This window comes from Cydia splendana, chromosome 24 (genome assembly GCF_910591565.1).
Source record: "Cydia splendana chromosome 24, ilCydSple1.2, whole genome shotgun sequence".
NCBI lineage: Eukaryota > Metazoa > Arthropoda > Insecta > Lepidoptera > Tortricidae > Cydia > Cydia splendana.
Window position 1 is genome coordinate 3,926,670 of NC_085983.1, and position 15,267 is coordinate 3,941,936.

The 15,267-nt window shown below is 38.5% G+C and overlaps 2 protein-coding genes across 2 annotated transcripts in view; one reads left to right on the forward strand and one right to left on the reverse strand.

Moving 5' to 3' along the window:
- LOC134802311 (uncharacterized) overlaps positions 1-15,267 on the forward strand; it is a 38,368-nt gene that overhangs the window by 3,559 nt on the left and 19,542 nt on the right. The window contains exons 4-7 of the mRNA XM_063774899.1: positions 132-228; positions 1,157-1,240; positions 10,993-11,116; positions 13,987-14,113. Coding sequence (XP_063630969.1) covers positions 132-228; positions 1,157-1,240; positions 10,993-11,116; positions 13,987-14,113 — 432 coding nt within the window. The remainder of the gene's footprint in view (positions 1-131; positions 229-1,156; positions 1,241-10,992; positions 11,117-13,986; positions 14,114-15,267) is intronic.
- Positions 2,092-8,496, reverse strand: LOC134802242 (uncharacterized). The gene is made up of 5 exons (XM_063774829.1): positions 8,385-8,496; positions 6,446-6,545; positions 4,829-5,141; positions 3,567-3,745; positions 2,092-2,201 (listed from the first exon to the last, which is right to left on the reverse strand). Exons 1-5 carry the CDS (start codon positions 8,425-8,427, stop codon positions 2,111-2,113), a joined length of 726 nt encoding a protein of 241 aa, XP_063630899.1. The 5' UTR covers positions 8,428-8,496; the 3' UTR covers positions 2,092-2,110.

Genomic DNA, 15,267 nt, shown 5'->3' on the forward strand with positions numbered 1-15,267 from the left:
CGTGATTCTGAGTAGAAATAACACAAAAGTGGCAAAAAAGGTCACAATATATAAAAATGGAAAAAAATTAAAGAAACACTCAAATGTTGGTTACTTTGCTCTGCGTCACGTATAACCCTCTCTTTCCTCAGGCGAGGCACATAGGAGACAGAAAAGTTGACTGTGAGGTGTGTGGAAAGTCCTTTCAATTCGAGTCCAAGCTCAAACACCATATGCTGGTACACACTGGTATGTTTTTGACAGTTTTACGACCCTTTTGGCTAGAAAAATTACATAATTTCCTATTTTTGGACGGTTTGGCCTTCGCGTATCAGACGCCACCTAAAGGGGCCCACTGGGAGGGGAGCCTGTCAGTTGTTCGGAACTGTCACCTTTTGCGTTTAACTAACAGGTTGATATTGTCCGGCGAACTGGTAATCTGTGGGCGCCTTAACCCTTTGGGGTTGTGCACAAATCACGCGAGGTGTTTTCGGCTACTTTTTGATCCCCCCTCCCCCTTGGTGATATTTGGAGAGGTTTTTGGCTACCCCCCTCCCCCCACACAACCTCACGTGTATTTTTTGAAATTTTTTCATTCGACCTAATTTTAAGATAAATAGTATTGTATATAGAAAATCTTGTTTATTTTTCTATTTTCGTTAAATAGACTCGCTATTTTGAAGTGCAGAGTGAAGATTTATGTTTAACGAAACTTGACGAAACCGAGAAAGAGTATCTACTCATGTGGTAGGTTTCTTTTTCTTAGTTTCGTTCACTGTAGAAAAATACACGTGAGGTTTCCTTATACCACCAACGTGATCTATCGTGGTTTTTTCGTGACCCCCCTCCCCCTATCGAACCCCGCGTGATTTGTGCACAAGCCCTTTACCAGGCTGACATTTCAAAAATGACAATCGAATGTCAGTCCTACTCATCGAAAATAGAACACATGTTTGAAGTGCCGTATGTGGGAAATATATATCCCTTGGTCTGGTAAAGGGTTAACGAACCTATCATAGAGAAATAATATCTGGGAGACCGAGCTTAGCTCGGAAAACATATAAAAAATTACTTTTGTTACTCGTCTTTCATACAAATTAGCTCATATTCGACTATATTTATTCTATGGACTAATAAATTGTATAATACGAATAAATAAAATGAATTTAATTTGCAGGTGAGAAACCATACAAGTGCGAGATATGCGAGAAGGCATTCAATTCGTCCTACTCTCTCAACACACACAAACTCATACATACAAGTAAGTGTATATGTTTTTATCAGAGACTGGCATGCTTTGGTAGCGTAGCGATAAAGAGAATTTAGTATAGAGATGTATTGAAAGTAAATTTTGTAGTCACAGTACCTACTGCCATCTTTCGACAGAGGATTAAAACTTTAAAAACGCCATTGGTTATTTCACTAATATGTGTTAAAATTGTTAAATATCGAACGGTGTCGCCATCTACACGAGTATAGGCCATAAGTATGGCGCCATCTTTTGGTAGCGGTAAGGGCGTGCGACCTTCAATCCGGAGGTCGCGGGTTCAAACCGGGGTGACTTTACGGAACCTATGTACAGGTTGATTCACGATAGCTGGTGCGAATTGAATGAACGTAACATTCATTGTGACGCCTGTATCGGTATACAGCAGGGATGTTGCGGATGCAGATGCGGATATTTAAAGGCTCACATCCGCGGATGCGGATGTCAAGATTAGGTACTTAAAAAACGTCAAATACTACACTTTTAGTAATTTTTATTTAAAAAAAAACGATACGTTTAGTACTTGAGCAAGAATATAGGTGCGTTATATTTAATTAACAGTAACTTGGCCGACTTTTCTGGATCTAGATGATTTCGTTATAATTATCTAGCACTTACGCCGCCGCTAAGACGTTCCTGTACTGTACCGACTTGTTCGTCGTTGCTGAAAATAATGCGGAATAACGCGGTTGCGGATGCGGATGCGAATCAAAAGTCCGAGCCACCATTTTATTGATTAATGTGTTACACACAGATATTTTCATTCACTCATTCCATTCGCGCCACGAAATATCAATTGATTTGAATAGGCAAGTTGAGTCTTAAGTTTTTATTGAATATTCGTGTAAAATTGTCTTATGTATACTATAATATATTTACTCGGGATATATATTTTATATCTTCATCCGTCAAACAGTCGTTAGGCTGCACACACTGGCCGGAGTGCTCGACGAATCTAGAAAAAAATAACATTATTATTAATGTTCTATTTAAATTTATTAATTTATTGATAAAAACAAAGAAAGAAACAAATGAACATAATAAAATAAAATAAAAACCTACAGATAAAAATTTTGGCCCAGATCGCCGTCAACGGGCAAGGTGCCCAGGGGGCTGGCCGTATTTCCCCGCTGTATGGCGATACTAATACGCTGGGCGAAATAGTGGCCAGCCCTCAGGTCACCAGAAGCCTCTATTTAATTTTGAACATTATTTTGGAATCGAAGTATTTATTTTCAAGAGTATTTATTTAACCAATAAATCATTAAAAGGCTAGGCGCCTTTGATCAACTCTAAAGGGTAAACTTTAACCTTTTGAACGCCAAGAACGCCTATAGTCGTCGTTACTAGTCGTGTCCACAGCGCCATGGACAACTATAGGTGTTATGACGTACCATCGCCCACAATGTTAACTGTACATCGGTGGACCTTATGCATTTTGTAATAAGGTCGCTGTTTGTACACTGCTTTTGTGTAGGTTACTTAGTAACCTACACACTTTCAAGTAAGGTTTACATTAGCTCATCCAGGGACCTTGGCGTGTCAGTGACGTTTTTATAACGTAAAATAGTTAGCGCCACTTGCACCATTCCACTAAACCCGGGTTAACCGGTTAAACCTGGAGCTACCATGGTTACCAGTACATTTTGACACTAAGTTAACGGTTTAACTGCTTAACCTCGGGTTAGTGGGATGGTGCAAGTGGCCCTTAAAGATTACATGTGCCAGTAAATTTGGGATTGGCACCATGGCTGGCTGATCTAGTGGACATGATGCGTTGCCAAAAACTTATTCTTTAGTATATGACATCACACACACAGTTTATATTAGAGATGCCACGAATATTCGGCAACTGTTCGGTATTCGGCCTATTCGGCCACTTTGCCGCATATTCGGTATTCGGCCGAATGTTGCCTACTACTCGGCCGAATACCGAATATCTGTTGCAACTACCTAAAAAGAAAAATTACACATAAAAAATAACCAAAAACTAGGTATGATTAATATTTAAAATGTATTCTTGGAAATTTGTTAAATACGAAGACCTTTTTTTGAGCATTTGTTGTATACAAAATATTTTATTTTTATCATGGGTCTGATTTGATTGACTCTAAACTACATTAATTAATTCTGTTCAACAAAAAATATATCTTAACAAACGTTGTGCTTTGTAGGCGAACAGTTATCATACTAATTGTGACTGAAAATGTTCGCATGTCATGCCGAATATTCGGGCTTCGGCCGAGAAAGGGGCCGAATATTCGGTATTCGGCCAAAACCACTATTCGGGGCATCTCTAGACTTTATATTGTAAACATACCCGGACCGACAGTAACAACCCGGCACACTCGTAGACAGGCAGTGCTTTGACTGCAGCGTGATCATCTCCGCGTGCGCCACCGTTTTGTGCTTACTCAACGCTTTTTTAAGGAATTGCAGTAATTTCGATATGTCTAACTTGTCGTCGGCTGATTCCCCTACGACCTTTTCTAGGATGAACTGAAATGAAAAAGTCGACAGGTTTATTGGGTATAACAGTTTTGAATGATTCTGGGGTATGGACCGTGACTACTTTTTGTATTGTTTTCGAGCTCCTAGTCAGTTACATGCAATCACGGTCCATATCCCGGTCGATATATGTAAGTCTAGCGACAGATTTCCTCGCGTTATTTCGGCATTTTGCCACGGCTCATGGGAGCCTGGGGTCCGCTTGACAACTAATCCCAAGAATTGACGTAGGCACTAGTTTTTACGAAAGCGACTGCCATCTGACCTTCCAACCCAGAGGGGAAACTAGGCCTTATGGGATTAGTCCGGTTTCCTCACGATGTTTTCCTTCACCGAAAAGCGACTGGTAAATATCAAATGATATTCGTACATAAGTTCCGAAAAACTCATTGGTACGAGCCGGGGTTTGAACCCGCGACCTCCGGATTGCAAGTCGCACGCTCTTACCGCTAGGCCACCAGCGCTTCCTTAATTAATTGATAGGTTTATATTATATTACCATATAGAAACTGTAAATAAGTATGTATCTACTATTGTGTGCCCTTTACAGGGTGTCATGAACTGGCTTTTTAAATCGTAACACCTCATTATGTACATGACAATGCAATATTGAATAAATGACTAAAATTACTAAATGAAAAGTCGACAGGTATAACAGTTTTGAATGATTCACGGTTAGTATCACTAGACTTATGTCGACCGGGATATGGACTGTGAATACTTTTTGTATTGTTTTCGAGCTCCCGAGATTTCGACGCAAGCATAGAAAAATATAGTAAGACAAGAGTGCTCACTCCATACATCAGTTTTGGTACCAAAAATATTAGTATTTTCATAGTCGACATCTAGCATCGAGTAGCGGAATTATCAGTAATTTAAGTAGTAGTAGTACTGTCATGTGACAATAGATGTAGCACCGACCGGAAAGTCTTATGTTGTTGAGATTAGAGTTTCCGGTCGGTGCTACATCTATTGTCACTTGACAGTACTACTACTGCTACTTAAAGTACTGATAATGGGTCGCGACCCATAGTTTGGGAAATGCTGGCCTAAAAATATGTATGAAAATCTCACCGATGTCATCTCCTCCGTAAATTTATACGTCCCATGCGCGTGTTTATTCAATATCATTGTGACAACCCCCAATAATTCCTTTCGGTAGCTTCTTCTAAAGCATTTACTCGCGTCAAAATACATAGATTCATTTTGTAAATACAGTTTACAGTTTTCGTGGAACTGTCGTATTTCTTTTTGTATTTCCTCGGCGGCCATTTTGTTTGTGAATATGTTTTCGCACGTTTTGTAGAATGTTCGTGTGCGTGTGTCTCGACGGGCCTTCTGGGGTATGTAACTGTTTCTGATGCTTTGTTCGTCTAGTAATTTTAATCTGTAAATATTAATTATGTTAATAGAAAAATGTCTGACGTTAAATTGACGAAACCTTAAAGGACCCCGCAGCAAATACAGGGTGAAACTTGAACCACCAGTCATATTCTGCGTAGTGACTTTATAGGTCATACTGAACAACTTTTATTATGGGACCAATGCCGAAATCGTGAAAAAAAATTTGGCTGTCCCATAGAAATGAAATGTATGAAACAGACAATTTTTTTTCGTGATTTCGGCATTGGTCCTATCATAAAAAGTTGTTCTGAATGACCTATAAAGATAAACCCCCTTATTCATAAACGTTTACTAAAGTTGACAAGCCGATAATAATCGTTTGTCCCTTTCCGACGTATTGGTATGATGGATAGGGACAAACGATTAATATCGGCTTGTTAACTTTAGCAAACGTTTATGAATAAAGGGGTTAGTCACTACTCAGGGACTGTTGGTTAAAATTTCAGGTAGGGAAAAAGTGGTTTCAGTCGAATCTCACGATATTTTAGTATGATATAGATTTAAGTATCCTGATTATTTTTTAGAAGGACACAAATCTCTGAAAAGTATACTTTCAGTAATAAAGTTTATATTTTTATATTTCCATAAGGTGTTTCCTATGCCCAAATAGATGAACTCCGTGGCATGCGAGTCTTGGCAGTAAACGCTACTGTCCAATAAATATAAATAAATATATAACAAGGTGAACTTACATATTATTCCTAACTACGTATTGTAAACTAACCGCGTGGAAGAGCGGTGTTCTCTTAGCACAAGTGTCTTCTCACTTAAAAAGAGATACCAGTGCAGATACTGTAATTTGTTTTTTAAGCTACTGAATATTTTTTTTTTATAAACGGGCCCCGTCGACAACATGCGACTCGCTAACGCTCCGTAGCGAACGAAACGCAACTGTCCCTGTCACACTAATATGGAAGAGTGATAAAGAGACAAAGCGATACGATGGCGAAGCGTTAGCGATTGTCACCTTGCCTAGGCAGCCTGGCCTTTTGACGGTTGCCACGACGTTATTGAAGTTAACAGGACAGTTTTGGATGAAACCCAAATAGAAGAACTCTGTGGCGTGCGAGTCTTGGCAGTAGACGCTACTGTTCAAATAAATATAAATAAACATGTAACAAGATAAACTGACCTTTTTACGGCTGCCACGACGTTGTTACACTTAAAAGGACAGGAGAAACCCAAATAGAAGAACTCTGTGGCGTGCGAGAAAAAGTCCGTGGCGTGCGAGTCTTAGCAGTAGGACGCTTCTGCCCAATAAATAAATAACGAACAAGGTAAATTCACCTTTTGACGGCTGCCACGACGTTGTTGCAGTTGACCGGGCAGGAGAAGCCTAGGTAGAAGAATTCGGTGGCGTGCGAGTCTTGGCAGTAGACGCGTGCTTCTGAAGATAAGATAAAAATATAAAAGACATTTATTCGTGACGATCACAAAACATGTACGAACAAGCACAGACGACAACAGAAAAAACTGAACGGTATTCATAAACGCGTTACAAGCCTGAATTAGCTATGAATCGTTTTCCTTTATCTGTCATTAACTAAATCAGGCCCGTAGAGTTTTATGAATAAGGGCTTATTTAGACGGCGCGCGAACTCGATGCGATTTTAGTTACATTGCGGACTGTTGGTTACGTCCAATTCAACCGACCGATCAAAGCCCGCAATGTAATGAAACTCGCATGCGATTTTAGTTACATTGCGGACTGTTGGTTACGTCCAATTCAACCGACCGATCAAAGCCAGCAGTGTAATGAAACTCGCATGCGATTTTAGTTACATTGCGGACTGTTGGTTACGTCCAATTCAACCGACCGATCAAAGCCCGCAATGTAATGAAACTCGCATGCGATTTTAGTTACATTGCGGACTGTTGGTTACGTCCAACTCAACCGACCGATCAAAAACCGCAATGTAATGAAACTCGCATGCGAGTTCTCGCATCGTCTAAATAGGGCTTAAGTGTGCAACGCGAGATGGATCTACAGATGTAGTGCATAATTGTTTTCCATCGTATTTTCTCGGAAACGTTAGTATTTGTCATGCTACATCAGTCAACCTCAGCACTTTTTGTACCGAGACTGAGTGAAATAGCAAGACACGTTCGTACGTTTCCATGAAAATACGATGATAAATAATTATGCACTAGATCTGTACTCAGTACGTATAATGCTAGTGTCATTCTATGGAACTTGCTAACTATGTAAACAAAAGTCACTTAGTAAATCCATCATTCAGAGACAATTTCAATATGGCGGTTTGTTTACATAGTTAGCGTGTTCTATAGTATGACACTTTAGCTATGAAGCCAGCGTTGGTTTTACGTGGGGCCTCTGTTCAATAAATATAAATTGAGATCGTGAAGAATAGGTATCTGACGTCAATATCTTTATCAAATATTAAAAACTTGTTAAAAGAATACGTAGGTGATATTAATGAAATTAAAAATCGTTACGTTTTTCAGGCAAGCAGGCCTATAGATAAATACCTTAATACTAACATAAAATATAACTTGAAACTATAAAATATACATTATGGCTGCGTTGCATTATGCAACCCCGGTGTCAGCTGATAACCCTCATGGAGGTATATATAATACGAGTATAATGGCACTGAACAGGCAGTACAAAGGCGGACTTATCCCTTTAAGCGATATTATAGTCTGTCAAGCCATTTCCGTCAGTAGAAAAAAAGCGGCAAATTTAAAAAATGTAGGCGCGAAGGGTTATCGTCCCATAGAAAAATTTGAATTTCGCGCTTTTTTCTACTGACAAACTTGTTTGACCTGCTATATCTGACTTGAGGCATCAAGGCATCCAAAATTAAAAATAGTGTATTAAATTAAAAAAATTAACCCTCCCATAGAAAATAGACCAGCCAAAATGTATGAAACAGCCAAGATTTTTTTTCTCGATTTTGGGATTGGCCCCATTGTAAAAGTTGCTCAGTGTAATCCCAAAACCTCCCTGGCAACGGGAATGCACTTATTTTTTGGCCACCTTGTATAATACTTAAGAGCAAATGTCAATAACTTACCTATATTGCGGTATAGAATAAATTCAAAGAATGGAAAATAACCATACACAAATAAAGAGATTAATATTCACTTATTTATAATTATATACACCCAATGTTGTTGTAAACACTCCTATTAATTTATAATAAATAATAGGTTAAGAAAACAACCTCGATCGGATAATAGACGCGCAACGATTGTATTTTACCTGCGAAATTATTTAAAATTACTGCCATAATCAATATCAGCATCGCGACTGGTCACTCATTTAGCCATTTAGTGATACGTAATTTTATAGGTACAGTACATACGAGTACAAGGACGTATATACTTACACTACTCGGCAGTACGGATTATCGGTGGGATTTGAAGGTTTCGTTTTAGCTGAAGGAGGGTGACAGGCTGTTTGTGTGTTTATCTTCACAACGGACAGTGGAGGATTTGCAGCTTTGGCCACCTTAGGGGCTGTTCATAAATTACGTCACCTATTTTTGACGATTTCCAAATCCCCCATCATCCAAAAATCATGCTTGGATTACCCCGTTTCCTCCTACGTCATGCTACCATCATCCGATGTCCAGACCCCCCCCAATTTGAAATGACGTAATTTATGAATAGCCCCTTAGGCCCCAGGCCCCTTATTAACCATACATGGGGTTTTTGGTGCGGGAATGATTTCGTGTATTTACAACTTTGTTTATTGTAAAATAATTACCAAACTATGAATTAAAAACAGGTAGTAATCTCCAAATGTGCTAAGAAATGTTAAAATGGTGTCGGTTTTTACAGTTTTTGCCAATTTTTTTGGCTAGTGTATAGCATTCTCGCACAAAAAATTCCCGATGTATGCTTATTATAATGGGATTAGTCCGGTTTCCTCACGATGTTTTCCTTCACCGAAAAGAAACTGGTAAATATCGAATGATATTTCGTACATAAGATCCGAAAAACTCATTGGTACGAGCCGGGGTTTGAACCCGCGACCTCCGGATTGAAAGTCGCACGCTCTTACCGCTAAGCCACCAGCGCTTATAATAATAAGTAAGTAATTGTGAAAAAAATATACTGTGCCATTTTTGAAGTGTTTTTACAGGGTATTCCACGTGGCATCATTATAGTGGTGTAATGACTTACAGTAAAAGAATTACTACTTTTTAATGAGGTCGTAAAGTTACTATTTTAAATTTTGTTACATCACTTCGGCTTCAGATTGAAATTGTAGGTATTGTTTATTGTGACAAAGTGTATAATAAATAACACTAAATTTTATATTTTTATACTCTGTATCTTTAGGTATTTAAAAAACGAGTAAACAAAATGTACCCTCAAATGACTTCTCAAGCCAGTTGAGGGTAGATGAAAACATAATGTACTTACATGATCAAATAATGTAGGTTAAAGTCAGGTCGTTCAGTGACAGATCCAGGTGGTTATGTATTTGGTTGGTTAATCAGTAAATGTTATAACTACCCGAAAATGTACAATATTTTTTTTAACTTTTTTTAAGTAGGTACCTAAAGATACAGACTTCCGTAATTAAAACTAGGAACCCTTATAGTTTTGCAATGTCCGTCTTCCTGTCTGTCTATCTGTCTCTGTTTTTCCCGCTTTTCTCTTAGTACTAGAAATCTGCAATTTGGCATGGATATCTAAAACAATCATGCTGAAAAAGTGGTAAAAAAAAATAGAGTTCCTACATGTAATAGTAAAGTGGAGTTGAAATATTTTTTTCGCTTCAACCCTACGGTGCTGTTGGATAGGGCTTTCAAAATGAATAGGGGGCTTGAACAACCATTTTTAGATACATTGAATATATTGCTCTGAAAGAAAAAATGTGCCCCTCTCTAGCTTTTGAACCATAGGTCCAAACATATGAAAAAAAAATCGTGAATTTAGAGCTTAATAAAGATTAAATGAAATCTATAGCGAACATGATGAGCGCAAAGTCTTCCCTTCTTAGTAAAAAGACTTACAAAGCGCTGCGAAAGCACTCCTTTCTCCTTGTTATGTACATGAAATTTACTACTAGCCCTCGTTCAAAGCAGACTATAAATAGGGTATTTGACTGTATTTAAAATAAATTATTTTACACCATGCCACAGAATAAATAATAGTACTAGGTACAGAAGACTCACTCTCTAACAAAACGCGTCTGTTACGATCAGGACAGATATGGCCGCTAGGTGGCGACAGCGCCACGCGCGGCTTATGGCTAGCCACCAAAATTGGTGTGGAACGGATGTACTTTTAGCTACCTGTAGCAAAGCGACGAAATCGCGGAGTGAGCCACGCCTGACCATGCATGAAATAAAGCACCAGAAGATGAATAGAGAAACGTAGACAGCAGTTTTAGACACAATTTATATTTCAAAACCCGTATAAAACTATAAAGTGTAAGTAATTTGACTGTGACGTCACATGCTAGTGTTTCATATTAAATTCCATAGTAGCAAAATCGTTTTGACAGTTCGAAAAAAGAAACTGATTTGACTAACCAAAACGTAATTCAAGACCAAAAAAAGTAAGACAGCAACATTGTCTTACTTTTTTTGGTCTTACTGCAATTATTTGTTTGTAAAATAGAAAATTCCTTTAGATAAATAATCACGCTAAGATAATTTATTTATTAGTAATTTTACTCCTACGATTTAGAAAAAGTACTTTTATTTACTTATTTTTACACAAATACAAGACGCGCTAGTAAAAAGTGGCAACATTGCTTACTTTTTTTGGTCTTGAATTACATTTTGCAGTATAGTCAAATACCCTTTTGTGACGCACAGTGTCATTGACATATTAACTTTTTTTTTTTACAGATTCCAAACCCTTCAAATGCACGTACTGCCCGTACGCCTGTCGTGACTCCTCGACACTGCGCAAGCACAAGGAGCGGCACATGGGGAAAATCAAATACTACACATGCAGCGTGTGTAATGTGAGGTGAGAACGTCAAATATCATGGTTTCTGATCAGTGAATAAATATCCTCCTAAGGCCCAAGCTCCTACCTATAGAACTTATCAACCGTCAGTGGTTTTAATAATATAAATTAGTAAAAGACATAAACAGGAATATAAAACTAAAACTAACTACAATTAAAACAAACTAAAACTAAAAATTTAAAATTACTATCAAAATTTGGTACCCTCGGGAGGGTGCCAAACACGCAGGCACAGTATAGTAAATAGTACTAACGTACAGTATGGACACTCCCTGCCTCCCGTTGAAAGTGCCACCCGCTCTCGGTTACCTCACAGTTACCGGCTGGCAAGGACGCGACGACGCGGTGCGCTGAGCGGAGGCCACGTAAAATATTCAAATATTAAACAAATATTTACAAAACCTATCAGATCACACTGAGAACAACAAAATATCTATATGAACAAAAAATCATGTTTTTAACTTACGTAATATTTTTGGGCCTGAATTTCTATACAATTTTTTTTTTTTTACTTTGTTTAAACTGATTCAAAATAGGAAAATATTGTATAAATCGAGCTTAGATACCCACCTTACAGCATAATACGATTCTTATTTCTTCCTAATACGCGCAATGAGTTTTGAGTCATTGAGGTCGTCGAACTTGACAACAAAATGGCGGGAACCCTAGCACGTCTTATCTCACTCACACAAGCAAGGTACGCGTTCACCTACACGAGCTTAGACTGTGTGCATAGGAACAAGTTTGTTTCATACATTTGATCGCCAGTGTCCGAGGTGTGACGCAGGCAGCGTTCTTATAGGTATTCAGTTCGATTAAATTTAAATCATATTCAATTGGAATAGAGCCGCATTTGGTTTGTTTCGTTCAATTTTCAAACAAAACCATAATCAACTCTATTCCCTGCACTATAGGTTCAAATTTCAGTGACAAATTCTGGATTTTTCATCTGTATGGCTGGACCTTGGGAGGCTATAGAAGTCTGACCAGAGCCACAGAATACTCGTAAATAATAGTACTAGATACATAATCATAATCATAATCATAAATCTTTATTTGCAATAGATATAGTATTTTACAGATCTTAGGCTAATACAGATATACAGGTCCATATATCTAGACTTAAATAAGTCATGCAAATCTTACTTTATTACTCGCTAAAATAACCTAGATGTTAAGTACTTACATTATTAAAATATTCAGTGGTACTATAAAAACATTTGTTAACCAGCCAAGTAAATAATTTGTACCTTAATTTTTTGAGGGGTAGTTCTCTTAATTGCTCTGGTAAATGATTAAATATTTTAATGCACATGGCGTAACAATTTCTCCTCATTGCAGTGTGCATTTTTGGGAGCACGAGTCTATCCGGATATCGTGTGTTGATGTGTGTTACCTCTCTTTTCTTTGTGAACATTTCATTGTGTAGCTTAACAAATATACATACTTCATAAATATACATTGAGTGTACTGTTAGTAAGTTTAAGCTAACAAAATATTCCTTGCAGGATGTTGGTATGTGAATGTTGGCAATTGCTCTTACACATTGTTTTTGCGCTAAAAAAATACGATGAATGTGTACAGAAGGTTCACTCTCTAACAAAACGCGTCTATTACGACAGATATGACCGCTAGGTGGCGCAAGCGCGAGCAGGCGTCCGTTCCGTAGCGGTGCGCGGCAACTACTACTGCTAGACACCAAAATTGCTTTTATTCCTATTTGAATAATTTATTCGTCGAACAAATTATTCGGGAATTAATTGAACACGAATGATCATTCGCAAAAAATATTCATCATTCGCGAATGATTTGGTTATTCTCATTCGTTATTCGAATTAATTTTGCCCATCTCTGATAACAACAAATACTAAAAACAAAATAAAATAAATATTTACGGGGGGCTCCCGTACAACAAACGTGATGTTTTTGTCGTTTTTTGTTTAATGGTACGGAACCCACGGACTCGCCGGCCGGTTTTTTATGTCTTTTAACTAGGGATGTACCGACTAGTCGGGAAAGCCGACTATCCGGCCACATTTGTAGTCGGCGATTAGTCGGCGACTAGTCGGCAAAAATGGCCGATTAGTCGGCACTTTATTAGTGAAAGAAAAACAGAAACAAAAGAAATCAACTGTCAATATTTACCATATGTTTTATGTTTATTTTACTAAAATACATATTCAGGGTGCATACGAAAACTTTTGTTCATATAATTGACCGTTTGATCGTTATCGTATGTTAGTGGGCTGGTGTTTTCCTCTACTGGTCGATTTCAACTGACTCTCGTGTAATTTCATGTGCAAGTTCGATAGTATTTTTTTTTTATTATTGGTTTTTTTTTATGGTGGAGTCACGAGGAACTATTAATGTTATTGCAAAATTTAGAGACTTAGTCAGGGCACGTTGCTCGTAAAGACGCTGACCACAGGGGATAGGTTCTTAACTGGCGACTACGTACAGGAAATAGAGCCTTGGGAATACCTCCTACAAGCTGTACTGACGGTCTGCTCAGGATCGCAAAATAAAAGAACTAAAGACAGAAATTGAACGAGGATTCTTGTGATAGGTCTTTGAACCTGTAGAGAACACCTTTTAGCCAAGCTAAATTATGATGAATAGCGCAACCAAAGGAGCAAACCTATTGTTTTCCACCTGAACTTATACGAAACTAATGATCAGGCCGACTAGCCGACTAGTCGGCCGACTAATCGGCCATTCGAGCGCCGATTAGTCGGCTAGTCGGCTAGTCGGCCAAATCAATAGTCGGTACATCACTACTTTTAACGCATTTTCCATATTTTAATTTGTACAAACGTAACTAGATCTCATGTTTTCAGTATAAGACTGTACAATACAACACTTAATTTCAGCTTTTCAACGAGGGTCACATTAAAAGTCCACATAGCGGAGAAGCATTTCAACATCGACATGAAGAGGATGGAGTGTGACGCGTGTGGTCAACGATTTAGACACAGGCAGACGCTGGTTACTCATATTGTAAGTAGGTGTACCTCAGGAAGTGTACAAACTATTCCTTTATATAGGCTTCGCGTCAAATGCCTCTGCTAAAACCAAGCTTCTAAAGATTCAGAAAGCGAAGCATTTTGACATTTACATGAAGAGGATGGAGTGTGACGCGGGCGGTCAACGATTTAGACGCAGGCAGACGCTGGTTACCCATATTGTAAGTAGGTGTACCTCAGGGAGTGTACAAACTCTTCCTTTATATAGGCTTCGTGTCAAATGCCTCTGCTAAAACCAAGCTTCTGAAGATTCAGAAAGTGAAGCATTTTGACATTGTCATGAAGAGGATAGAGTGTGACGCGTGCGGCCAACGATTTAGACGCAGGCAGACGCTGGTTACCCATATTGTAAGTAGGTGTACCTCAGGGAGTGTACAAACTATTCCTTTATATAGGCTTCGTGTCAAATGCCTCTGCCAAAACTAAGCTTCTGAAGATACAGAAAGCGAAGCATTTTGACATTGTCATGAAGAGGATGGAGTGTGACGCGTGCGGCCAACGATTTAGACACAGGCAGACGCTGGTTACCCATATTGTAAGTAGGTGCACCTCAGGGAGTGTACAAACTATTCCTTTATATAGGTTTCTTGTCAAATAACTCTGCTAAAACTAAGCTTCTGAAGATTCAGAAAGCGAAGCATTTTGACATTGACATGAAGAGGATGGAGTATGATGCGTGCGGCCAACGATTTAGACGGAGACAGACGCTGGTTAACCATATTGTAAGTAGGTGTACCTCAGGGAGTGTACAAACTATTCCTTTATATAGGCTTCGTGTCAAATGCCTCTGCCAAAACAAAGTTACTCTGATGATATCCATAGCGTAAAGTCTATTTTTTATTCGGTAGACTAAAATGACATTCCATACTATGAAATGACATTTTATGTTCATACTAGGAAATGTCATTTTAGTCTACCGAATAAAAAAATAGACTTTAGTATTTAGGTATTGATATGAAGAGGATGGAGTGTGACGCGTGCGGCCAACGATTTAGACACAGGCAGACGCTGGTTACTCATATTGTAAGTAGGTGTACCTCAGGGAGGTGCAAACTATTCCTTTATATAGGATTCGTGTCAAATGCCTCTGCCAAAACAAAGTTACTCTGATGATATCCATAGCGCAGC

Coding starts and splice junctions, on each gene's coding strand:
- LOC134802242 (XM_063774829.1), bottom strand. CDS start 8,427: ATGCTGATATTGATTATGGCAGTAATTTTAAATAATTTCGCAG. Junction 5,142..6,445: donor GTCGTGGCAGCCGTCAAAAG/GTGAATTTACCT, acceptor TAATATTTACAG/ATTAAAATTACTAGACGAAC. Junction 3,746..4,828: donor TTACGGAGGAGATGACATCG/GTGAGATTTTCA, acceptor TTTTCATTTCAG/TTCATCCTAGAAAAGGTCGT.